Source organism: Eptatretus burgeri, chromosome 13, assembly GCF_056783735.1.
Source record: "Eptatretus burgeri isolate ZD-2024b chromosome 13, Ebu_testis_v1, whole genome shotgun sequence".
Classification (NCBI taxonomy): domain Eukaryota; kingdom Metazoa; phylum Chordata; class Myxini; order Myxiniformes; family Myxinidae; genus Eptatretus; species Eptatretus burgeri.
The window spans coordinates 26,114,803-26,141,854 of record NC_140973.1 but is presented as its reverse complement, the minus strand read 5'-3'; the positions used below and the strand labels follow the sequence as shown (position 1 = coordinate 26,141,854).

The 27,052-nt window shown below is 45.8% G+C and overlaps 1 protein-coding gene across 12 annotated transcripts in view; it reads left to right on the top strand.

Annotated features, from left to right (window-relative positions):
* The first annotated feature begins 3,054 nt into the window (after window positions 1–3,054).
* GSTCD (glutathione S-transferase C-terminal domain containing) overlaps window positions 3,055–27,052 on the top strand; it is a 54,095-nt gene continuing 30,097 nt past the window's right edge. For 2 of the 12 annotated variants that reach the window (XR_015050650.1, XM_085851792.1), the window contains exons 1-10: window positions 3,095–3,227; window positions 10,354–10,929; window positions 11,064–11,489; window positions 11,687–11,965; window positions 12,500–12,593; window positions 12,752–12,867; window positions 20,445–20,489; window positions 20,626–20,754; window positions 22,752–22,846; window positions 24,907–25,040. Coding sequence is in view for 11 of the 12 variants with exons in the window: in XM_085851792.1 (XP_085707918.1) it covers window positions 3,198–3,227; window positions 10,354–10,929; window positions 11,064–11,489; window positions 11,687–11,965; window positions 12,500–12,593; window positions 12,752–12,867; window positions 20,445–20,489; window positions 20,626–20,754; window positions 22,752–22,846; window positions 24,907–25,040 (1,924 nt within the window). In the remaining variant the exon portion in view is untranslated. The other 10 variants (XM_085851793.1, XM_085851785.1, XM_085851794.1 and 7 more) reach the window with 8 other exon arrangements.

The window sequence follows — 27,052 nt, the reverse complement described above, 5'->3', positions numbered from 1 at the left end:
ACGACTCATTCCGGATGACTGCACGAATCACTCGTTCCGGATGATGGAGCACAAACCACTCGTTCCAGATGACTGCACGAATCACTCGTTCCGGATGACGGAGCATGAACCACTCGTTCCGGATGATGGAGCACGAACCACTCGTTCCGGATGACGGAGCACGAACCACTCGCTCGGGATGACGGAGCACGAACCACTCGTTCCGGATGACGGAGCATGAACCACTCGTTCCGGATGATGGAGCACGAACCACTCGTTCCGGATGACGGAGCACGAATCACTCGTTCCGGATGATGGAGCACGAATCACTCGTTCCAGATGACTGCACGAACCACTCGTTCCGGATGATGGAGCATGAACCACTCGTTCCGGATGACGGAGCACGAATCACTCGTTCCAGATGACTGCACGAACCACTCGTTCCGGATGACGGAGCACGAATCACTCGTTCCGGATGACGGAGCACGAATCACTCGTTCCGGATGACGGAGCATGAACCACTCGTTACGGATGATGGAGCACGAACCACTCGTTCCGGATGACGGAGCACGAACCACTCTCTCGGGATGACGGAGCACGAACCACTCGTTCCGGATGACGGAGCATGAACCACTCGTTCCGGATGATGGAGCACGAACCACTCGTTCCGGATGATGGAGCACGAATCACTCATTCCGGATGACGGAGCATGAATCACTCGTTCCGGATGATGGAGCACGAACCACTCGTTCCTGATGACGGAGCACGAATCACTCGTTGCGGATGACGGAGCACGAATCACTCGTTCCGGATGACTGCACGAACCACTCGTTCCGGAAGACGGAGCATGAACCACTCGTTCCGGATGATGGAGCACGAACCACTCGTTCCGGATGACGGAGCACGAATCACTCATTCCGGATGACGGAGCATGAATCACTCGTTCCGGATGACGGAGCATGAATCACTCGTTCCGGATGATGGAGCACGAACCACTCGTTCCGGATGACGGAGCACGAATCACTCATTCCGGATGACGGAGCATGAATCACTCGTTCCGGATGATGGAGCACGAACCACTCGTTCCTGATGACGGAGCACGAATCACTCGTTCCGGATGACGGAGCACGAATCACTCGTTCCGGATGACTGCACGAACCACTCGTTCCGGATGACGGAGCATGAACCACTCGTTCCGGATGACTGCACGAATCACTCGTTCCGGATGACGGAGCATGAACCACTCGTTACGGATGATGGAGCACGAACCACTCGTTCCGGATGACGGAGCACGAACCACTCGCTCGGGATGACGGAGCACGAACCACTCGTTCCGGATGACGGAGCATGAACCACTCGTTCCGGATGATGGAGCACGAACCACTCGTTCCGGATGACGGAGCACGAATCACTCATTCCGGATGACGGAGCATGAATCACTCGTTCCGGATGATGGAGCACGAACCACTCGTTCCTGATGACGGAGCACGAATCACTCGTTGCGGATGACGGAGCACGAATCACTCGTTCCGGATGACTGCACGAACCACTCGTTCCGGAAGACGGAGCATGAACCACTCGTTCCGGATGAAGGAGCACGAATCACTCGTTCCGGATGACGGAGCACGAATCACTCGTTCCGGAAGACGGAGCATGAACCACTCGTTCCGGAAGACGGAGCACGAACCACTCGTTCCGGATGACGGAGCACGAACCACTCGTTCCGGATGACGGAGCACGAACCACTCGTTCAGGAAGACGGAGCATGAACCACTCGTTCCGGATGATGGAGCATGATCAACTTGCTCAGTGGCGTGGAAAAAGTTTCCGCAGTGAATGAACCATTCGCTCAGAATGAAGTCACGTGGTTGTTGTTGGTGTTGTTGAATTAAATCCGCACTGGAACAAAAACGCGTTATCAGAACACACTCTACCTTGCAACAACTGCCGGCTGTACATCCTGACCAGAACAGGAACTGCAGAGGCGTCGACTGTAGGGCGCTTGGCAAGCTTAAGTACCCAAGCAATAACTCAAATAAAATGGTTGATAAGCCTGCTGGCTTGGCAAGCGATAGCTATATCCGTATGTCCAAATTAGACAAATTAACACTATTTCTCGGAGTCAGAACTGCTGCTCGGTTCAATTTTGGAGCTTAAATTTTGTAATTCAGCTTAGTTGAAGAGATGCTCGAGGTTATCGCATGTGCGGAAATGAAACAAAGCCACAAACGCTGGTGTCTCCAGGCGTTTATAAGCATTGCAATGTACCCAGAGATTCGATAATGAGTGAGGAAAGTGAAAAAAAAAAAACTTTATCGTGGAGAAATCGTTGCGGCCTGTTTCAAGTCAAGGCATGGTTGAGCAGGCCAAAAAACATGGCGGCTTCAGATCCCAGCGAGGTTACCAAGGAAACGCCTTAAGACCCCAGAGAGCGAGATGGCCAAGGATATGCCTGATGAAGGATATAATTAAATAAGGGTGTTAATTATCTTCAAAAGGGGAGTTTTAATTAACCCAAACACCCAATTTTCAGTCATGCACTTCCTGGGAGTTCCCTCAGTATGCATGCAAAGTTTCAGGCTGCTCGGTTTTATAGTTTTGGAGTTGTTGAGCACACACACACACGCACGCACGCACGCACACGCACACACGCACACACGCACACACACACACACACACACACACACACACACACACACACTCTGACATTTATTCGTATCGATACACATGCAGTAAGTATATGGTTGTCTTGTCCGTTATCCTGGGTCAATTTTGCACGGGTTCCTCCTCCACCCATCACTTGTCTTCCAATTGAGGACAGTGGGAAGTGGAGTATCGTGGTGAAGGGAGGGCCGAAGCGTGGTGCCATTAAACCCCCACCCATCACAAAGGGAAGAGGAAGAAGATCGAGAGAACAACACGGTTTAACGGCTTTTTGAGCGGTGTATGCGTAACGGCCATATGATCCACTATTGTATTGCACGATTTTTTTTTCTTCCACAACTTATTGCACGTAATGATTTCGTGAACAGCTTTATAAACATTAATTGTTTTTAATTTTAGAATATTAAAAGCAAACACAGACGGTGGTGGTGAGATATACGAATGCACGACGTTGCTTGTTTCTTGCGTTTGCTTTCGCGTTCATTTGTGAATGGAATGTTAATTAAATATTTTATTCCAGTATTTAGGTTTGATGACGCGGATCTGTTTCCGTGATGTGCGCAGCGATCCCCCCAACGTATCGTGTGAGGATTCATTCGCATGTTTTAAAATGTTGATTACAGACGGTAACGTCACGATGTATGTTTGATTTTCCTTTCAATTCGCTCTCTTGCAAATCGATCCCCGTCAGTTATTTCTCCTTTGTTCTCTTGTTCCTGAGGTGATTTATGCCGGATATCTTTTTTTTTTTCCAAACAATTGGAAATACTTCTGGGTCAAAAAACAACAACATATAAATCGAATCGTGAGGTGAATTTCCGGTGAAATCGAATCTCGGTTTACGGATGAACCGTCTCGATCTCATCGGATCCGTGGAATTTTTAGATTTATTTATTTATTTATTTATTTATTTATTTATTTATTTATTTATTTATTTATTTATTTTTGAATAAACGCCTCAGCATCGCTTGCAGGTTTTGATGAGTTTTCACGGTCCATCCAATGGCTGTGGGTTGCCGCCGAGGTTGGACACGTGCGTGACGGCGAGCGTGTAAGTGCGATCATGACATGGAAGGGTTTAGAGTTCAGGATAGTCGGGAAAGGTCATTAGATTTCAGGAAGGCAAACCTTGAGGGGAAGAGGAGAGAATTGGGTGATGCAGATCGGGAGACTCTAACAACAGGACAATCAGCATCAGAAAAATGTGAAACCTTCAAGGACCAAATGTGTAGAGAGAGTGCAGAGTAAGTATATTCCAATGAGGTGTAAAACTAGAAGTAGAAAGAGACCAGGGTGGTTGAGCAGTGAGATAAGGAACTCTATTAAGGAGAAGCAAAAGGTATTTATTAGGTTTAAAATAACAGGACTGGAGTTAGATTGATATCACTATTGGAGTAAACAGAGGCAAGTGAAGAAAATAACTCTGCAAACCAAAAGGGAGGATGAGAAGGACGTGGCTAACAATATTAAACATAATAGCAAGGCTTTCTTTAAGTATATCAGGGGGAAATAACAGGTTAGGACCAGTGTGGGCCCATTGAGGAATAGCACCGGGAGAGTGGTTAGTGATGAAAGTGAGATGGCAGGCTTATTAAACTGGTATTTTTCTTCAACTTTTACACAAGAACAATCAGGAAAATTGCCAATAGCTGAGAGTATCTATCGAGGAGGTGAGGAAGGGCTTTTACAGAAGATCCAGGATGGAGTGGAGGAAGTAAAGGAACAGCTGGGAAATCTAAGAGTAGATAAAGTCCAGATAATAGGTACCCGAGAGTATTGATGGAGGTGGCTGAGCAGGTAAGCCAGATGTTAATGGATAGTTTCAATAGCTCACTGGAGTCAGGACAGATCCCGGAGGATTGGAGAGGAGCAAATGTAGCACCATTATTTAAGAAAGGATCCAGAGAAGAACTGGGAAACTATAGACCTGTTAGTTTGACCAGTTTTGGGGAAGGTGTTGGAGATATTAATTCAGGACCAGATGAGGAACCATTGAAATAAATACAAACTAATTAAAGGTAGCCAGCATGAGTTTACCAAAGGTAGTTCCTGTTTAACAAATCTTTTAGAGTTCTATAAAGCAGTTTCTGATTGGGTGGGATGAGGGAAAGGCAGTGGACATAGTAAATCTAGACTTTAAAAAGGCATTTGAAAAGGTACCACATCGGAGGTTGTTAGCCAATGTGAGGGCTTGTGCTGTGGCTGGTCAGGTGGGTAATTGGATTGCAAACTGGCTTAGTGATAAGAAGCAAAGAGTGGCTGTGAGTGGGAGGATGTAAGTGGTGGGGTACCTCAGGGATCAGTACTCAGACCATTGCTATTCAATATTTACGTCAACGATTTGGATAATAGGGTAAACAGTAGGCTTTCCAAATTTGCGGATGACACAAAGCTTGGAGGTGAGGTGGATAGCAGAGGGGGTGGTGATCAGATTCAGGATAACATTGATACTTGTATAGATTGGGCAAAAGATTGGCAAATGGAATTTAACCTGAGCAAGTGCAAGGTGTTGGGGATGGGAAAGAACAATGAAAATAGAGATGACAGGATGTAAGAGGTAATGTTGGAGCGTGTCACACAGCAGAGGGATCTGTGGGTGGGAATAGATACGGGAGGTAAACAGGCAGCACAGTGCTAGGCAGCCACAGGTAAAGCAAATCGGGTTTTAGGCTGTATCAGGAGGGGGATCATTTATAAATCAAAAGAGGTGTCAACATTGTACAGGAATTTAGTGAGAATATTGAATATTGTGAATATTGTGCCACATCTAGAATATTGAGTACAGTTTTGGTCACCACAGTTCTGGAAGGACATCGATACCATAGAGAGGGTTCAGCGCAGGGCTACTAGATTGATTCCGGGCCTAGCTAGACTCAGCTATGAGGAGCGGTTGAAGGAGGAGGAGGAGGAGGAGGAGATTGGGACCATACTCTGTACAGAGCGTTGGTGCTACTTCAGCAGTCTCCTTGGCTATTGGGTACAATCCTGGACGGGTCGCCACTCCGACACAGTATACCAGCATGCTGGCACTCATTTTGCCGACCTCGGAAGGATGACAGGCCGAGTCAACCCCACCTGGTATTAATTCAACGGCTGAGGGGGATTTGAACTCAGGACCCTTGGATCCAAACCCGCCACCCTTATCATTAAGCCAACACCAAGCATTGTTTTATACACTAACAGTTTTATGCACTCGAAAGGAGGCGGTGACTAGGAGATATGATAGAAAATTTTAAAATAATGAAAGGTATCGATAAAATAAGTGAAGATGAATTATTCAACATTGTAGGCAGTAATTGGACCAGGGGCCATAGCCTGAGAGTAAAGAGGAGAGTTACAATGGTGGGAAAGCAGGGACTTTCACTCAGAGAGTCGTCAATGCGTGGAATGGTCTCCCTGGAAAGGTAGTGGCAGCAGAAACAGTAGATAAGTTAAAATTAAAATTAGATAGGTACCTGGAAGTTATGGAGATGGAGGGGTATGGGGATGTTGATAAGACTTTTAGGTAGTTTGAGCATTGATGGGTGATTGTGTACATGTGTACGGAGTGCTGTTGGTAGGGGTCTTGTCAAGGGGGGTTGTGTGGTTGATGCGTGTTTTTGATCAAGCCCATGCCCCCTCCCCTGAAGGGAAGAAAAGGAAGAAAAAAACTACAACCCCCCCCCCAAAAAAATCAACAAATAAACAAGCAGTCATAGACTGGTACTTACGAAATCGTCAACTTGACCTCTGATCTTGTCTAATAAAAGCTGTCTCTGGAGAAGGTAGCGACGCAAACCAGAAGTTTCTACGATGATTCTGTACCAAACCATCAAAAATCGAATGTTTGACCTCACTGTGACCTTGACTTTTGAGCGATTTTGACCAAAATCTAATCAGCGCTAGCCATCACCCTCCTGAATCACGTGGTGTCATTTGACATTGGTAGCTTCTTCCGTTCTCGAGTTACCGCGGATTAATCTAACGTAAAGGTCACACTCGACACCCCCCCCCCAACTCGAAAGGACGCCGGGGCGAGCGCGATGACGTCAGCACGCATACGCAAAACCTTTACGTGACTCAACGACGTGCCTGCTCGAGCGCGCTGCGTCACGTGACGAGCCGTGACGCGGCAGGTGAAATATTTTTATACAATCTTAAAACGTCTCCAAAATATCCGATTTTTACCAGAATTTCGACAACCGAGTGTTAAGCGTCCTAAGCGATCGCAAAAACCGAAGACAAAATTAAAATCGAAGTTAAAACGAACTCGTAACGTCGACCGAAGCAAAAATACTCCATTTCTCCACAGGAATTTACGGAATTATTTAATATTATTTTATCAAAGTCATAAAACCGTAATATTCGGCCATCCACAAACAATCTTTACACCATCCGATGGCTTTGCGAGTCAGGCATGCGATGATAAGCTTTATTGGGATGAAAAATGACTTTTAAATACCATCTTTATCGAAAACACAACGCGGCCTACAACTCGGCAAGGCGTTCTGCACCATGGGTGCTAACACTGAAATTTTTAAGACAGCCGTAACTCGACGAATTGACACACAAATTCCGCCGAACTTACCTCGATCTTCCAAACTCACACTCCGTCAACAATACCTGTGGTAACTTTTCTCGAGTTATCATGTTTTGGATGTTTGACCTCACTGTGACCTTGACCTTTGACCGATTTTGACCAAAATCTAATCAGCACTAGCCATCACCCTCCTGAATCACGTGGTGTAATTTGACATTGGTAGCTTCTTCCGTTCTCGAGTTATCGTGCAGACAAACAAACACACAAACGCACACAAACAGAGGACGGAAGTCATCAATATACTTACGAAATCTAAAGATTTTGTAAGTAACAAACAAATACATTTATTGAATTAATTTTAAACCTTTTTTTTGCATTTTCTTCCTTGGATCTTGTGTGTATGGGTTGGTGTGGTGTTCGTGCAAGCATGATGTGCTGAATGGCCTCCACCTGTGTTGGATTTCCTTGTTGTTCCTTGTTATAACGGGTTATAGCTGCTTTGGAGCACTATTTTATGACAGTAATGCAGTCAGTTTTGTTTTGTTTTCCTCAATTTTTTGTTTTTACTGGTGTGTGTTCCATTAGCAAGCCGCTTGCTCGGCTAGCGATTGAGAGAGGTGCTTCACTCTGTTAACAAAAATGGCCACCAGACTATAGTCGGACTGCAGATAGTATTACAACCAATGAAATGTTCAGAGGCTTGTTTATATGTATCCTCATGGTATTACTGAAACGTGCAAACACCCCCCCCCTTTCCCCAAAATGCACAGTGAAAGCTTCACACACTTCCACAAGCCTTGTGTGCATATCAGGGTATTCACGAAACATCATAGGTCACATGATCTGGCAGCCATATTGGTTTGACCGAAAATCATTATAAAAAAAAAATTCTCTTGAACCGCTTCATCGATCGACGTGAAACCTCACAATATGATCTCGTAGTCATGGGGAATATATTATGTTTAAAATTTCAACGTAATTAGTCGCATGGTCAGGCAGGCATAATTTTTTATTCTTTTGAATCTTTTATTTATTTATTTCTTGTTCTATAATTATTTTCATTATTGAATTATAAAGTGGACGCCATGGGTGTCACCTATTTGATCAAAGCGGATGGAGGCGGGGGGGGGGCACTTGGTACCCGACCATAACTACTCGCAGTTCTAAAGCATACACCTCAAGTGATCATTATTATAATTCCACATATGTGTACTATGATTAGTATTCGTTGAACATCTATTCTTTAGAAGTGTCACAAGGTACCTTATTAGAATGGAGCAAATGTGGATGCCACCGAAACTCCAACATTGGCATTTAACAGTTCTTGGGCCTACATAGAGGATCCAAACCCGGTTCTTCCTTTGGTTCCAAACCCAATACTGGCCTTAAGCTGTTAGACGAGCACGTACTTTAGCCTTCCGCGTGCATGACGGAGAGCGCGTACACATACTCAAACCAGAACTCCGATAAACTGAGAAGGATACTCCCGCTCCGTGTGGGAGTACCCGCTACTCGACCCAATTCATCTTGGTCAACAGTGCTAATGTGTTCAGAGTAAAATGCACTTGCTGAAGACATTGCCTTCTGGAGAATTATTTCTGGGAACAAGACTCTTCTTGAGAAGACAAAGTCCAAAGCTGGTGTTGCACACCTAAAATAATTAAAACAAGAATTGTAGTAATATAATAATTTATGATCAAAACAAATAAAAGTTACACGAGACTACCGTATAAAATATTATGAGACACAGGTAAACATGAAAAGTAGTTGTCGTCTTATTGGAGTTCAATTTCAGAGATGTAATGTTCTAATTGTGAGGAAATAAACTAAATCGGTCCCAAAACAAAGGTGGTACCCGTCGTACACATTGCTTTACGATCGTACACAATGCCTTATTTTACTGTTTTACACAATCCCGCACTATCGTTGTTTATAGGTTGGATGCAAGGCTATAATTTTGACCGTTATCGCTGCAATTTCATGAATGAATGAACTCTTTTGTGGTGGAGTTTTAACGAATGAATGAACCCAGTATAACGTCCATCCGAAGGACGGCACACATTGATGATTCACCCTGACTGTGAAACACTGGGATGACAGTTTTTAGCTGGGCTGTGATTCGAACCCAGGCGAAACAGCCTAGATGTGAGTGTGCGTACCTCGAGGCGACACTGCCGATCATACAGTGGTGTGAAACCGTGCGTTCACTGTTGCAATGTTCTGGAAAGCCTAGTTCTGATTGGCGGTTGTGTGATGCGCTGCTTTTGATTTGGAAACACAAGGTTCATTACAAATCAAACCCGGGTTTATTACAGCCTCAGTGGGTCAGTGGGGTTGGAGGTAAAATTACAGACCAAACCCACCAGAGTGGGTTACTTGGGACCATGGCCACAGTGGAAGGATTGAATACAAAAAACCGAGAGGTCCCCCCTGGGTGAAAGGCAAAGAAAGACATGGAAAAATGTGGGATGGGGGTACCATGATTGGATTGGTAAACTCGAGGGGACAAGGGGCTTCAGTGTACCTCGCAGTGTAAACTCGTGGTCCCGAAAGTGCCTATCGGAATCCTGTGATCGGTGCAGCTCTGGCTGCGAACTGACAGGATAGGGGACGCAAGATTATGAACCAGATTATCAGGCAGCCACTCAGGGTGATGCAACCAAGTTTGAGCCTCTATCTTTGTGGCAACAAGCTTGTGGGAACACCAACTCCAATGGTACCCTTTAGAAGGCACTGCAGAATCAGCAATGCAACCTGTTAGGCAGAAAGAACCCCCAAAACCCATAAACCCACAAATTCAGCAGCCTGCCCCATGAGCTTGCAACACAAGTAATGTTCCACAAATGGCTCCTTTAAGGGACAGGTAGTTAGTTGTTCCACGCCGGGCAGCGGTGAGCAGCCGACAACCTGCGGTGGAGGCCAAAGAATGGTGCTGATGATTGATCGTGAATGGTTTAACTTAAAATATCGTTGAGCATCTTTTCTGATCCTGGAATGTCATTTTCGTTTTGGAGAATTAAAGTGAAGGGGTCACGAAAAATGTCACTTCTTCTGTAGTTAAACGCACCTATTTGATTTCCTTCGGTCATGATGACTCCGGTTTGTTATCTCTTTAGCCATTTATGCACATTGAGTCAAACAAGAGAGATCTATCGTATAATTTTTTTTAATCGTGTAACTTTCTTTTTTAGGACATCCAAATGGCTGCTGATGAAACCTCAACACCAATACGCGTCTACCTCGACTATGCTGGGGTGTTTGACGGAATAGTTCTTCCTGTGGAATCGTCCATTGTGCTTTTTCTCCTTGAATACTGTGAAAGCCAGAAAGTTGAAGTTATTCTTGTGCATAATGAAAAATTGTGCAACAAGCCTTCGGGGAACATTGCTGCTGAATGTTGTGCAGAAGCCTTCATAAAGGGTGGACAAAACCTGCCTCGGATACCAGATGTCTTTGACACTTCGTCTTTGCTGGATCGGAATTTTATCACTAATTCTAATATGGAGTCGGAGTGTGGACCCATCACCCTTTGGTCATCAACCAGCCACCTGACGGTGCGACAGATGTCCTTGAAAGACTTGCCAGCGGTCATTGCGTACTGCCGCCTGCCAGCAATCACGGAGTCTCGACGGGGCACTCTGTGTCGTGCAGGGCTCGCAACCGTCGCACGGCATTTGGTCATGCTTGCTTCACAAGAGTCGGAGCAACATGCCTCCTTAATAAGACTGCTTGGCTTTCGAGGAACTTGTCTCAAAGCATGTGCTGAGGTTAGTCGTTGGGATAATGGAGGCCTGTGAATTTGTAATGTTTTGATGTCACATTTTGGTTGAAGGATCATGTGGTTATTGCAAGTTGTAGTGCAGAGGGAATTCTCTTTGTTTGATCTATCATCGTGCTTTAGGTGAGTCGATGGACACGACTATGTGAAGTCATCCTCCCGGAAGCTGTCGGTCGACTTACACAGCCAGGCAAACTGCACACTGTTTCAGATATCCCTGTGGATCTCTTTGAGCTGGAGCAGCTACTGAGGGAGCCAGTACGGGTGCACAATGATGACAAGCTGCGGCGTCACAAGCTGCAGGAGGCATGCAGTGAGACACCCGACAGTATTCACAATTTCATGGAGGGTGATGTAGAGGAACTCGTCTCAAGATTCGATGTACTGGAAACCGGTGGGAAGACGGAACAAACTCGGAGGAGGCGAGAAGCACCACGTGTGCGGCGTGCTGCGAGAGATGACCTTCCTTCATTGAGGCATGTGTTTGCCGAGGGCCTGGATTTCATGCTCACTGACCTGCTGCTACTGCCCAGCATTCACTTGTTTCTGGTTTGAATGATTCAATTATAAAATTTAATTCTATTTTACAAATCCATTTATGTGTAGCAATTTCATCTGTTTGCAATCTGAAGTGTGTTTTATGGAGAACAAAATAAGTAAATACGAGCTGTTGATTATTCGGTCAAGTTAGCAACTCGATGGAAGCTTCCACGTGTGTGTGTGTGTGTGTGTGTGTACTTGTTTAGGTTTTGTTGAAGGGTAGGCTGAGTGATATTTGCACTCGACTGTCATTGCTCTGCGCTTGGTATGTCCGGGTAAGCAATGTCCCAGGGGTCCGTGAAGCAGCAGCCCGCGCTGGCTGGAGCTTCCTGACTCTGAGTCCAGTCGTTATCGAACCTGATTCCTCAATTGCTAGTGCAGTGAAGACGTATGATCCAGCACAGAGCAAGCCTCGGCCAGTCAGCACATCCAAGGAACAAGGCAGCTTCAAAGGAGGACCACGGCCTACATTGGCTAAACTGAAGGTGGGCTTGGCTCTGGTTGTACCTGAATGTTTTGGTGATTATCAACCCGCAATAAAAGTATTGGTTTGTTTTCATTTCTCCATGATTTAGAAAAACAAACAATGTACAGAACTTCACGTTTTCAAAATGAGAAACATACCTGTTTGCTGGAAGCATGGATATGCATGATAGCTGATTTTTAAACTTTACTTTGATCAATTTTTAAACTCTTTTGGCATGCATTTTGGACGCTGTTGATTTAGCACATCCTCACCGTAGCCTGTATTGATGATGCCACTCTTGTACTTCCTCGCTCGATCTTGTGCGTTCTCGCTTCTTATTCGTCTCTTCTTTTTTTTTCAATAAACCATTGCCCACATCCCTTTCGGCAATCTGTGTTTATGTCCTCGGGGGATCTCTGCCACTTGTGTTGGTCCTCTTGTGTATCAGCATCTAGTACCAAATATCTACCAACACAGAAAGACCTTGAGAGCAACTTGTAACTCAGACAGATTCACTGGCTATCAGCACAGACTATTATGTTTTTGTCTACAGAAAGCGGGCATTGAGCCTTTCGTCACTCCTTACCCTTGCATTGAATACGACCTTCCCTGGGACACTTACCCCATCGCTGTTGATCCGAGTGAAGGTCGGTTTTCAAATTTGCTCTTTGTGATTGACACCAAATTTGTGAAATGTATTTTTTTTTTGTTGTTTAAGGATGGATGCTTGTATTTTTCCATGATTTAAGGTCTTTGTAAATTGAGCTCTAAACTCGTATCGATGCTTCTTACTCTTCTCTGGTAGGAGAGCTGTCAGCGAAGCGAGCTACACGGAAGCGACAGCAGTTGGCCAGCATTGCGCATTGTGTTCAAGTTATCGCAAAACCTGGCCACGTCATTGTGGATTTCTGCAGTGGTGGTGTGAGTGTTGTTGTTGATTCCACTCTTGTGACAATGGCTGTTAACAGCCTTGTGAAATGTTTGAAAAGTTTTTGTTTTTTGATGCCCATCCCATCTACTTTATTCATCTGTTTATGTAACAATTTTCTGCATTGGTTACATCACCTGATCGTGCACTTTGCCCTCATCAGTCAGACAGTGACTACTACCTTTTGAAAATGTTCCGGTCCCCAGTCCGTGTCAAATCAAATACAACTCCAGTTGACGTCGGAGATGCGTTCCTGAAAAGTACGATGAAAATCGAAGCGATTTTTCTCATCAGAATTAATGAAATCAGGGTGAATGCGTTACTCACGTCACCATGTCACGCATTATATTTACCTTTTAACCTACAATATTACCTTTTTTGGTTAATGACAGTTTTATACAAATAAAATAAAATTACCAGACATTATGGAGTTGCAGAAAAATGTTATGTGGAGGTGGAGGAGGAGGATGAACAGGCAGGAGCAGGAGCAGATCTTCTTCGAAGGAGGTCTTCAAAAAGGTGTCGAGAGTGCTTTGCTTTCTTGACTGTGTCTTGGCAGGAGAAATTATTCTGCAGCAAGAGATGCTATACTGCAACATCCTTGCTACCTTTGCCAACCTGTCCCGTAGCAAATCGCTCTTCTCGAAGATGTTGCATGCCGCTTCGATGTGGTCGAAGGCTGCAACGAGGTCTTTAACAGTGAGTTCCCTGTCCTTAGCAGCAGCACCGTTGTCGGCATCATTATCATCGTCTCCTTCTGTGACCCGTTGCTCATCCAACTGCATAAAACTCTTGTTAATGGTTTGAAGACTGGCATTACATAATCCACAAGCCACTCCTTAAAAGTTTGTTGCGTAATCCAGGCCTTGCAGTTACTCTTCCCGCTGACAGGGAGACTGGAATTCATGATCACCTTCATTGCCAACGGGTTCTCACTATGATACACAAGCAAGGGCTTCAGCTTGCAATCCCCTTCTGCATTTCTACCAAGTAGAAGGTTCAAACGATCCTTGGAGACCTTGAAACCAGTGACTGTATTCTTAACCTGGGAGATGGCATTCACTTCCAGAACAGACCCGTTTCATCAACGTTAAAAAAAAGTTGTTTGGGAGAGTACCTGCCTTCAATTATTTTGTTTAGCCTTTCCGGGAACGATTTGGCAGTATTCTTGTCGACACCAGCGGTTTCACCCGAAAGGCGGATGTGATGGAGATTGTCCCTCCTCTGAAAGCAGTCGAATAAGTCACAACTTGCGAAGAACTTCTTCTCGAAGATCCACTCTCACCCTCCTCCTCCTTGATGTCACTGAAGAGACTCTGCCTTCGCCATTATAATAAGCTGGCTAACTGGAGTGTTGTACTTGTTCAGATCATCGATCCACATGACCTGCAGATGTTCCATATCCTCACGTATCTTGCTTCGTAGTTTCGTGATCTGCTTTGATGATAATGATGTTGCACATTTTGCACTTTCTCAAAGCACGTCAGTATTTTTATATATGGAACGCACTGTAGTTGGAGGCAAACTTAAGCTGGCAGTATCCAACAGCACATTCTCTAGCATCATTCGATGAATATCTTCTAATTTTTGAGTCCGGCGCCCAGACGTCACGCCAACTGAGCGTGATGGTGGAGACTCGTGGGGAGGTTTCCGACGTGAATCTGTTCCTTAATCCAGTCTAAGATCTCTTGGACATCATAATATACCCTTTTGCGGTCATGCTCCTGTGACCACCCCAGTGTGTCACTCTTCATCTGCACATCGAGAACTACAGGACTCCCATCGTTGGAGGCAATGATATCAGGCTTCCTGATACCAGCCAGAGTAGGAATCCTGGACTCTTCGATTACAGCAAACCCAGACTGCCTGAGCCATCTGGACACAAATCGGCACACCTCATCGTGTCATTTGACTCAAGCAATGTGAGTTTCAATGCATGCCTGGGAGATATGGGTCAGGATTTCCTTCGCACGACAGCCTGTGTCACACCAGCATCCTTCACCTTCAGGCCTATCGCCAGTGACCCAAGATCCAGTGGGCGCAAATTGTCCCTCACCTTCACCGAATCAATATAATCTTTACCCGTCTGGAGATGAGCCATAGGCTACACCCAGCCTTGCGGCCCAGGTACACGGTTCGCCTCACAGAGGCTACGGCCATTGACTGCTGTGTGCAGTAGTTAGGCCGTGATTTAATCTGTATGCTTGATAGACATTGGGCATTCTCCCACAGGATGCAGACGTGGCATGCTTTGGACCCTCATCGCATCCCCCAGGCCTGTTTCCAGGATCGCTTTTAGATGAGGGTTCTCGGAACATTTGAGCCCATGCAATCTTCACTCGCCCAAAATAGGGATCGTATTCTTCAAATGGGTTCGACCTCGCCCATCAGCCATCCGGGCATGAAAATACGGCATGGGGTGTCCTTCGGTAATCGTAGCCACAGACGTACGTACATGATGGTGAATCTTCTGATCCAGTTTGGCGAGTGTTCCTGCATGCGCTGCATCCAGGACAAGCTCATGTTGAAGCTTAGGAATCAGGTGATTCTGGAAGATTTCCACTCATGGTTTCTGATTCTTCAGCCTATCCTCGAGGGAGGCACCGTGCAACAGCACCTTCCTCTCGGGCAGATGGAATACCAAGATAGTTTAGTTCATCTGCTGTAGTCAGTGCCTTCAGTGGAGAGGCACTCAAGAGGAACGTCTGCTGACCATCGATTAGGTACCTCTTCGACTTGCCCTCGATCACGATGGGATGGACAGTGTCGACGACTTCCTCATGTTTATATTCAGCTCGGCCACTTCCAAGCAAGTATGTGTGGCATTCAAAGACTCTTGAATCTTGGCCGTTCTGGTACATAGGACCAGGTTGTCAGCAAAGGCTAGTGCCCGGATAGTTTCACCAGCCAGATGCACTCCCACCTCCTCTGGTAGCCCGCACAGAACCGCAGAGGACACTGTTAAAGTGTACCGGAGAAAGTTGGTCACCCTGCTTGATGCCTCAAGTCATTGAGATAGCCTGATCACAGCAGCAGTCTAGATACATCTCGCATCCCTCATACAACTGCTTGATGTACCTTACAAGAGGAGGTGGTGCTGCCATCCAAGCAGCCAAATGAAGGATCACTCCATGGTTGACGGAGTCTCGGGCCTTCGAGACATCAGGGAGTTCAGGCTGTAGGACACATCACGGAAGATTGAGTCCAACGTCGTGATGTTTTCCACGCAGACATCACCTTTCCTAAATGCCCGCTATGCTGGATTTACCTCATTAGCAGACTAATAATGTCGAGTGAGTATTTTATGGTACAGACGTAACAAACAACTGCTGATCGTGATCGGCCGGAACTCTGACGACGTCTTAGGATCCTCTCCGTTTTGAAAAAGCATCGTATGGTAACAATCCAGGAGCCAGAGTTTATCCATTTTCCCCAGAAAGCTTTTGAGGATTGCTCGCACCAATCAACAGCTAATTCCGTCAACTCCAGGGGAACCATTCCAAAGAAGACATTTCTCCCGAATGATCTGCGTCGTGATCGGCTGGACCAGCTACCACTGTCTGGGAACCTCACCAAGATTCCTGGTATCCACTTCTGAACCTTTCTCAGAGATCCTTCCAGAAGCAGACAATCTCTTGGGGCTCAAATGAAGATGCCCCCTCAGTCCACATCCCACTATTACATTGCTTGGCAGTATGACGGGTTCAAATGAAGTCACTGCAATACAGCATACTCAGTTTTCTGGATTTACTCCTTCTTCCATCTTCTTGTTTTACCCACACACTGTCTGTGCCAACATGCTCCGACCGCTCCACCATTCTGCGGTCCTGAGACGGAAGAGTTCCACCCAGGACCTTGGCCGGAGAATGACCCACTGCACGAGTCCCTCAATCCCGGACTGGGCAAGAAATTTGATTCGCGTGTTCGAGAATATTGCGATATCCTCAGGATCCAAATTCCCCAGGCACTCCTCGACACGGTTCAAGCATTCTCTACCCATACGTGGGTACCCTTCAACAGACCCTTCAGATACTCTGCGATCTCACCTCTCCACTTGTCAACACCATGGGGCTCCACTTTTGGGTTCTACTGAGCTGACCACTGTAAGAAGAACAGGCGTCAAAAGCCCATACCCCTCTGCTGCGGCCACCCTATCAGCCTCCTACTCATCCGGACTTTTGTTTGAGGGGGGGGGGGCATGGCTGCTGGGGTTTATTTGCAGCAACTGCAAGGAGCTGTCCAACTAACTCCTTGTGAGCTGCATTTCTGCTTTTCCCTTTGAAGGCCTCTCAGGAGAGTCCTGGGACTTTGCCCACTAATCCCTGGTTGATGAACTTACATCCACCAAGGACCAGCTGGACCTCCTTCGAGGCCATAAAATGTACCTCCTCTTCGTCCCACCTTGCTTTCACCCTTACCAGGAGATGCTGTGTGTGGAACACAGTAGGGTGTTTAGCTCACCTATGTACCCCAAATCCTGTCTTGGTCGACGATCTCCTTTTACAATCCATGCATCTGTGCTCGTGCCCTCAGGGCCCTGATGTTGCACCCCTTAAGGTAGCCGCAGTGGTGGCACCTGATCTCTTTCTGGTTGCTATGCTCTTCGAGGGTGTATCCATGGAAAAGGGGGGGGGAGTGCTACTTCAAATCCATGGAGAGCCCAATCACACTTCGCACTGTAAACAGTCCCAACTCTCGCCATGAGGTGGCGGTGATTTCAGGATAATCGGTATATTTTTCCGCAATCAAACTTACAGTGGAATATCGCAATCACAAAGTGCATGAGACCCCAAAAGCATCTAACTCTGAAATAATTTCATATAAGAGAGTCATAGTTACTCCTGCTGTTGATCTGCACTTTTGTGAATTTCTTCACTTTGAATTCAGAGCACTGGTAATACAGTGGATAAGCTCTCATATTTTAACAAATTGTGCATTTTATGAGAAAAGCATGAAATTTCTAGCATAGTTGGGTCATACCATAATGTTTATTTTCGGATGTGGAGGGAAGTCAGATTTGACCTCCTGAGGGGACAGTGAGAGGTCAAATCCAAGATGGCCGCTAGTCACCCAGGTCTAATGTTCAAACGTCCTTAATTTTGGAACCAGACTGCGCAGAAAAACATTTACGGTGTCATTTCCAACTAAATTGGGGATGCCCATTCATTTGGTGATACCTTTGAGAATGTCAGAATTCAAGGAAATGAATTTAGGCCAAGGTCAAGGTAAAAATTTATCAAAAAATAAGCAATCAGTTGAAATTTGCAAATGAATACCGAGTGGTGTCATTGTGGCGAATTTAGTTATTTAGCCCCTCAGAGGGTGTGCTTGAGGCAGATGTGGTACAGTTATGTATTGTGTATATCCATGTTTAGACTAGCTGGGTATAGATGCATTATCTGTATCTGTAGATGGCTTCCCGTACACATCCGTGACATGACGACTCTCTCTGAAAAACACCCAGATCTCCTATCAGAATTCAAATCTGGAAATTTTGTGGTGCGCAAAACCAGCAACAAGTTCTCTGCCATGGCACTTGACCAGTGCCATGAGCAGAACAATGCAATGGTCAAAGGTTCTGGTAGGGCTATTGGACTGACTGGCAATCCCGGAGCACTCAGACGCTGGATAGTAGCAGGGCCAGAAATTGCAAGGAACACTACAGAGTTTGAGCAACAGGCCACAAAGCAACAGCATGGTGCTGGCGACACTGGACACCATCACGATGATCAGCAACCTGGAGTGCAAGCAGCATTCCTGAAGGAGGTTATGGCACTTGTGACAGTGCTGGAAGAGATGGGGAATCCATTTCTAGAACACAATCAAGACCTACTAGTCATTGACACAAGGGACATCGTGGACACCCAAATGGCTGAAACTGTGAGAAGGATCGAGACTTTTGGTGAGGAGCAGTACACCAAGTTCATGAGAGAAAGGCTGGAACAGTGTACAACACCTATCACACAAACACTTCCAAAGAACAAGTTGCCACTGTTCAGTAGGCCACCAGTAAAGATTAAGTCAAAACAGAAGGCACAGCTCGCAGCACTGAAGAGTGTCTGTGGTCTCTTTTCGAGGCTGTACATCTCCTGTCAAACACAAGACGGAGACATGGACAATTTCTTCTCCCATGAAAACCAGGCAGCCCCACCAGCTCTGTCAACTGGAGGGAACATTCGGATTGCGGTTAAATCAGATCTACTTCGCTGCCTGGAATCAGATCTGCTCGAAAATAAGTGTGCCTATGGCTGATGCAACAATTCTTGATGGTGCAGCTGTGGTTCAAATGCTAAATCCGGGAACATCAAGAACATTTCAAGAGAATGGAGAAAGAGTGTTTGTACCATACATCTCTGCTCAACTTGAGAAAAGCAGCCGCATCGACCTTGTCTGGGATGTATACCTACCCCCCAGCCTGAAAGTCTCAACAAGACAGAGGAGGGGAAAGGGCACCAGGAAAAGAGTGGCTCCTTCTACTGTGATGCCAAAGAACTGGAAGGACTTCCTTCGATGCAATGATAACAAAACCGAATTGTTTACTTTCCTGTCATGCGTAGTTGTTCATCTTCCTCTAGCAGAGGACAAGGAACTGTATGCAACAGATGGAAGTGGAGTTCTTTGCTCTCCCGCTGAGTCATACTTGGCCTGCCTTGCCCCATGTTCACAGGAGGAGGCCAACACTCGTCGACTTCTGCATGTGGCAGATGCTGTGCAAAAGGGGAGTAAGAAGGTGACCATACGTATTGTTGACACTGATGTGGTAGTACTGGCTGTGGCTTCATTCAGCAAGACAGCTCCTCATGAGCTGTGGGTTGCCTTTGGTGTTGGGTCAAGCTTTCGTTACATAGCTGTTCACGAAATGGTTGCCACAATGAATCCAACACAGTGTCTGACTCTCCCAGTCCTTCACGCTTTCACCGGGTGTGACACTGTATCTGCATTCGCTGACATAGGAAAGAAGACTGCCTGGGAAACTTGGAAGTCTTTCCCAGAGGTGAATGATGCTTTCAATGAACTCCTATGCATGCCAAGTGAGGTCAGTGAAGGATCAATGTTACTGCTCGAGTGATTTGTGGTATCTGCTTATCCGCTGTACTATGGGCAGAAATCACTTTGTGTCCACACTCGCTCACCGGCCATCACGATACTCTGTTTTAATTAAACAGTTGGAACCCCATTGTCCACACCGATTCTCAAGCAACTGTTGGTCTCTGGCCGAGGCACATGTGCACACCCGAGCCTCACACCATCGCACCTTTGTCTGGAAACCGCACGCACAGACACGAAACCGCACGCATGCACCGGCAAAGGCGCGAGCACGTGAGACGCGCGAGAGAAACGAGATCATCCGCACGTGCGGAAGGATGTGCGGGACGCGGCCCAGGTTTGAATGGGAGTTTGGGTTTGAGCATACGTGGTGTCTAATTATTTTAAAATCTATTCATAAATTGTTCGTCATTTTGAAATGAAGCTGTTTGTCATGGTTTGAAGAGTATGCCAACTGACCAGTTAACAGCCTCTAATTGTCAGTACTGCTTACATTTACACATCTGGAATCTTGTTTTTTTAGGGTCATCTGGGAATACTGTTGGCCTACATGTTGCCTGAGTGCAGGGTAAGCATGTGTTGGTGTGCTGTTTTCTCTCGTTCGTTCATTCGTTCGTGTTCTTTGGTTGTTTGAACACATAAATTTCATCCTGCAGACTATGTGCATTATGTGTGAGTGCAATCTTGTTTGCATTACATGTTAGGTCTTGATGGTGGAAAATAAAGAAGCTTCGTTGGAGAGAGCGGTTGGACGCTGCCAGCAGCTTGGTCTGACGAATGTGGAAATGTACCAGGCTAACCTGGATTACTTCATCGGTCCCTTTGACATTGGCGTGCGTAATGGGAGGGTGCAAAACCTCACTTTGCATTCTGTAAAGTCTTTCCTTTTTTTTTTTTTTTTTTTTTTTTTTTTTGTATACCTTGGTCGAGGCTCGTATGAGAGCGAACACACAACTCACAGCAAGGAGGCATGAGACAAGAGGGGCGTTTGTGGAAGGGACAAAACAGTGGGGAACAGACACATTAGGTGAACTGTGGAAGGGAGAGGGATGGGGATGGGACGGGGAACATGGCGAAGAGAAGATGGACATTTCAGGGACTTTCAGGAAGGAAAGTAGGAGAAATGAAGGAAGTGGGCTTGGGTGGATTATCGGGGGTAGAAAAGATCGAGGATTTGGATGGGGGAAGATAAGAGGTGGTGGTGAACAGCTGTTTTGAAAGCCTGGAGGGAAGAATGGGAAAGAATAGAGTGAGGAAGTTTATTCCAAAGGCGGGAAAAAAAGAGGAATGAAAGAGTGAAGATGAGCAGTGATTCGTGATTTTGGTAGTTTTACCAGAAGGGGGTTGTTGGCGGACCTTGAGCGCCCTGTGGAAATGTGGTGGGGACAAATCGCAGAGAGAGCAGGGGGGCAAGGCTGGAGAGGAGTCGGTAGAAGACAGAAAGACCACCGACCAACCTGCGGTGATTGAGTGAGAGGCCCAAAGACTCAGCTTCATTGCGGGAGATGCCGATGATCTTAAATGCCCTGGTTTCGACAGCGTGAAGCCGAGAAAGGTGGGAGGCAGGAGCACCAGCCCAGAGGGGAGAGCAGTACTCCATCAGGCTACGGACAAAAGCTTTGTAAGTGGTCAGGAGCTCAAGAGGGCCGAGGAAGGACTTAGCACGACGGAGGATTCCCAGTCGGCGACTGGCTTTTGAGGCGAGGTTGGAAATGTGACTTTCCCAGGAAAGGTCATGGCAGATAGTGAGACCTAGAAGCTTGAAAGAAAAGACTTCTTCCAGAGGATTGTTGAGAAAGTGGATGGGGGGTTTTGTAAACGGTCCTTTCGAAGAGACATAGTGAGAGTGTGAGATTTGTCTGGATTGAAAGACATGTTCCACGTGTTGGACCAGTTTGTGATTTTATCCAGATCTGCAGTGAGTGAAGAAGCTGCTGCTTGCCGGTCTGAGGGATGACAGATGGTACGGCAGAGGGTGGAGTCGTCGGCAAAGAGAAATAGAGGATTTTCCAGAGAGTCCGAGAGATCATTGATGAAAACCAGAAAAGAACAGGGCCCAGAACGCTACCTTGAGGAACTCCAGCCTGCACAGGAAGAGGGGATGAAAGAACTCCATTTAGGGCCACACGTTGACTGCGACAGGAGAGGAAGTCTGCGAGCCATGAGTGGAGATGGCCTTGAATACCATGGGAAGAGAGTTTGGTGAGTAGTGCAGGGTGCCAGACTGTGTCAAAAGCACGTGATATGTCCAGGGATACGGCTCGGATTTCCTGTCTGGCATTGAGGACCTCCATCCATTGATGGGAGAGCAGAAGCAGCATATCCAGGGTTGAGTGACCTGGTCTGAAACCAAATTGATGATTGGAAATCAAGCCATTGGAGAAGAGGAAGGATTTCATATCTGAGGCGATGATGGATTCCATCACCTTGCTGATGATTGGGAGAAGGCTTTCCGCCTCTTTCCATCTTGCTCTAGTTCCATGGTTTTCATCTTCAAACCAATCTGCTCTGTCTTTCTTCACCCTGTTTATCGAATGCTTCCTCGGTCTTCCTCGATTTGCCAAACCTTGTACACTGATAAATATCACCATGAGTGATATCTTCTCTGTACCTATTCTTTAGACAAATCTAAATCATCACGGTCATCTTGAATCTTTTGTAATTGCATCATCTCTTGCACAAGCCATTTTCTTGTCACATAATTGTTTTTCTACATTGTTACAACTGTTGCCTTCAACCAACTTATTTCTGCAGTCATTATTTTTACTTTGTTGGCTATCCTCATACTTCAGCATTCTGACGTGTACATTCTTTACCTCCACCACCAAAGGTTGCCGGAGGTTGTGTTTTCATGTCTGTTTGTCTGTCCGTGAGCAGGATATCTCAAAAAGTTACGGATGGATTCAGACAAAATTGCGTGGACAGGTTGGTTGTGTAACAAGACCGAATTGATTTAGATTTTGGTGAATATCCGGTTCCGGATACTATAATTTTTTAAAGTGATTCTTCACCATCGAGAGCTTGGACCAAAAACTATATGCAGCACAATATCTCAAAAAGTAATGGACGGATTCAGACGAAAGTTAGTGGACGGGCTGGGTGTCTGCCGATGACAAATTGGTTCGATTTTGGTGAAGATCCAGATCTGAGAATTTTTTGATTTTTTTTGTTGTTTTTTTTAATTTTGGATTTTTGGGATTTAAAAAAAACAAACATTTATTTTATTTTATTTTATGTATTTATCTTAAAAAAGTGATTTTTCACCATTGAGAAATGGGGCCAAAATTGGTATATAGCATGGAATTTCAAAAAGTTGTGGACGGATTATGACAAGACTTGGTGGATCAGTTGGGTAAGTGACAATTGAGCACAAGTTGATTCGATTTTGGTTCAGGTCAGGATGCAGATCCAGCCTACAAGCGGGATACAAAACGTAAACTGTTCAGCCTGGCGGAGATATGCACGAGTGCCATTCGAGTTACCTCCACCACCGAAGATGGGCGGAGGTCATGTTTTATCCCAGGGATAGTATTGTTACACCCACTGGCTGAGGCCTTGGGGAGTAGGCCAGACAATCCCAGGAATGCAAATTTGACAATGCACCATAACACGGTATAAGTAAAACACAGAAAATTGGATTGAAGAACAACCAACGACACAGTGATGAAACAATGACAAAGACGTGATGGATCTGGTCCGGAAAACCTAGTTTTGATGAACTGCAAGGAGTCACGTGTGAGCCAATGTGAAACATGCACAGACCCAGAACTGGAAGTCGAAAAGCCAGTCGGAAGTTAAAAACAATGGTATGAGTGCGGTAAACTTCTCTCATATAAATTGTTTTTCAAAAAAAAAATATTTTTATCAAAATGTCTTTGGCTTTCCAGATCTTGCAAAATTTTCCAAATGCACTGGATGCTTGTCTGATTCTTGTTTTTATGTATGTTCATATTTTGTCTGTACTGGGTAAATGTGTGCCCATTAGCAGCTAAGAGATAACAGCTGGATAAATGTAGGCTCATTTGACATAAAGAGCAGGTACAAAAGCCATATCGTGCTGTGCATCACACTTTCCACCACTTGTTATACAAACTAACTTTGAAAGCCTAACATGTGGAACGAACACCCTATGAAGCTCAATATGTTAATTCCCACAGACATTTGAGTTGCAAGTCGAGTCTCACAATGGATTTCCTTACTCGAGCACAATGTCTCAATGCACCTGCACCCCAACCTTGAAACTATTCTCAACAGGAGATTTGGATTGGACGATCTCTCTTTTCTACCAACCTAATAAGGCCTCTAATGATGCATTTAATCAGACTGGTGTTCTCCATTAGATTACCATGAACAATCTCACTTTGGGCAGCAGGTGCAGAAGACAGCATTGGTTGGGGCCCAGATGGTTTATGTTCAGGAGTCTGGACTCGTTACTTTAACTGGTCGGTATGACAGCATATTTCCTGATCTCCACATCCACCACACAGTTCCCCCGGTCACTGATGAAATTCCCCCTGTAGGTTAGAGCAGGAATTTGGAATTTGTTTAACATGCCGGCGATACCTCGCCTGATGTGTGAAGGCACCTTTGGATCTTCAATACCACCAACTAATGCTGGCACACAGACGACACACCCAGTTTAACGTCTATTCGAGGAATGGCACACGCATTGATGCCTCGCCCTGCCTGTGAAACACCGAAGCCAGGATTCAAACCCTGGATAGATGGCTAGCAGGCAGGTACACGTGCATCTTGGCTGTCTTGACAGCCCAAAGGTCTAATTAACGAAACAATTTATTCACAAAGTGAAATTTTCCTCCAGAGAAGTTTCACAAAAAATTATCATGTGATTTTATTTATTTATTCATTCCCCCCCCGCCCCCCACTTCTTGAAACTTTAAATAAACTTTAGGATTTTAAAAATGTACTTGTATTGTGTAAATAGATGAAATCTGTTGTGTTTGAATATTTGTTTGTTTTGACAGGTGGCAATACATGCATGTGGAGTTGCCACAGACATGGTGTTACAGCGCTGTGTCAGTGCTTCTGCAGCTTTTCTGCTTTGTCCCTGCTGCTACGGCTTTGTGCAAAATACCGCCAAAATTGCCTTTCCTTGCAGGTGAGATTCTCGAAGCTCAAGTTATGTGCTATAATCGCTTTTTCACGATAAACTACAATGGTGATAATATCTCAGTACTGCTTGCTTGTAAAACCCTGAATTATTTATATAACAACACATTTGCATTAATGCTGGGCTGATTAGAAAACTTGATATTGTTGTGGGCCGGGGGTCGGTGGCGAGAACGACCGCTAGGTGGGGGAAAACTACGTCGTCTCCACCAGACTCCCCGGAATTGTAGGCCGTCGCTCGGATAACTCCGCGAGCTGGCGGGTCGATTATCCGACCGTGGTCGCCAATATCTCAACCGCGTAGCGTAGGGTCTGTTTGTCTAAAGCCAATTTACCTAAGTAGCTACGTTATTTAAACTACCGGGGAAGCCACGCCCTCGGAACGCCTGGTCGAACCGGATTTACTCTACCGGCAGCGGTAAATTCACACTACCAACTACCGCTTTGCCACCTACCTTTCCTGCTCGTTGCAGTCGAGCGGGGCCTGCCCAGGACGTCACGGCTATGATGGACCGATTAACAGGGATGAAACCCTGCTTGTACTCAGACCCGGACCATGCTGGACCAATGTAAGAAGGGACAGAAACGGCCTGGGAATATTTCTGCAATTGTTTTATTTACAGTAAAATAAAGACAAAGGCCAGACTTGACGCGAATATGCAATCAGGGAAATATTTACAAGGATTCAAAAACACTTACTCAGTTCTACTTACAAGACGGGCCCACACGCAGACACACACACACACACAAAAAGAAAAGAAACCCAGAGTTTTTTTATTGGACCCTGCAGCCGATGAGAGAGAGAGAGACGAGCTGGGGGTCAGAGTCCGGATGGGTACCTGGCTGTCAGAGAAAGGGAGTACTCTGTGCTGTGGCACCTGCCAATGGTCGTCAGCCTGGTTCCAGTCGCTCGTGGGTCGTGGCGGAGCTCGGGTGTTGAATAGTCGGGTTCCATGGAAGGAGGTCGGGGTCGCTCTGCCCTTCCTTGTGGAGGCCCAGCAGAGACGCGTTCATCGCCTCGATGACCCTCTGCTCAACCCTTGTGACAGCAAAAACCAACTAACAACTCGTAACAGCCCCTCGTAAAGGCCCTGTCACACCTTGACGTTTTAGCCAGCATATGGCAACGTATCAAATTGTATGTAAAACGCTGGCGTACGCTGAACTATAGATGTTTTTTTTCCAGTTTTGGGCGTATAATAACAAGTTGGACGTATGCATAACGTATTAGTAACGTACACAGAATGTTTTGATAACTTATAGATAACTTATACCAATGAATGCTTAGCGTGTTGACTGTTGTCGGCGTTCACAACCTATGCCCAACGATAGTCTAACTTTTGCATAGCGTGGCAGCGTATCGCCGATGATCACATGGCGTAGCCTATTAATAGGCTGCCGCTCAACGATTTAAATCATAACCGCACTAGAAATCGAAGTGTCAACATCACCGTCATGCCGAAGAAGAAGAAGAAGAAAAAAAAAACCATGGAGTCTGGAACACTGACGGGTTCCTCCTATGTGAACCCCATTTTTATATACCAATTCCCCTAAACGCTGCCAATACGCCATTATACGGTAGCTGTAAGTTAGAAACACGTTCAGTAAGTTCTTTGGTCGTCCGGAAGACGTCAAATACGTCTACATATGTCAATATGTGTTGGAGATACGTTACACATAGGTTCAAAGCACGTTACTCAGGTTAGAAATAAGTTTCGGGTACGCTAAACATTACCTCGACGTGTTTCGACTTATAAGTAACTTACAAGTAACGTGTGTCGACGTGTGTTGACGTGTGTCAACAATCGCATAATGTGTCTACAACTTATGGCCAGCGTATGCGGAACGTGTGAGTCATACGCTGGCATATGTCGAAAAATTTTGAGCATGCTTAAAATTTGTCGACGAGCTCGGCGTACTACAGCGTATGCCAGCATGCTTCAGCGTGCTTTTAACGTATACAAAATATACCCATAACGTATTCGACGTGTGCCAGTGTAT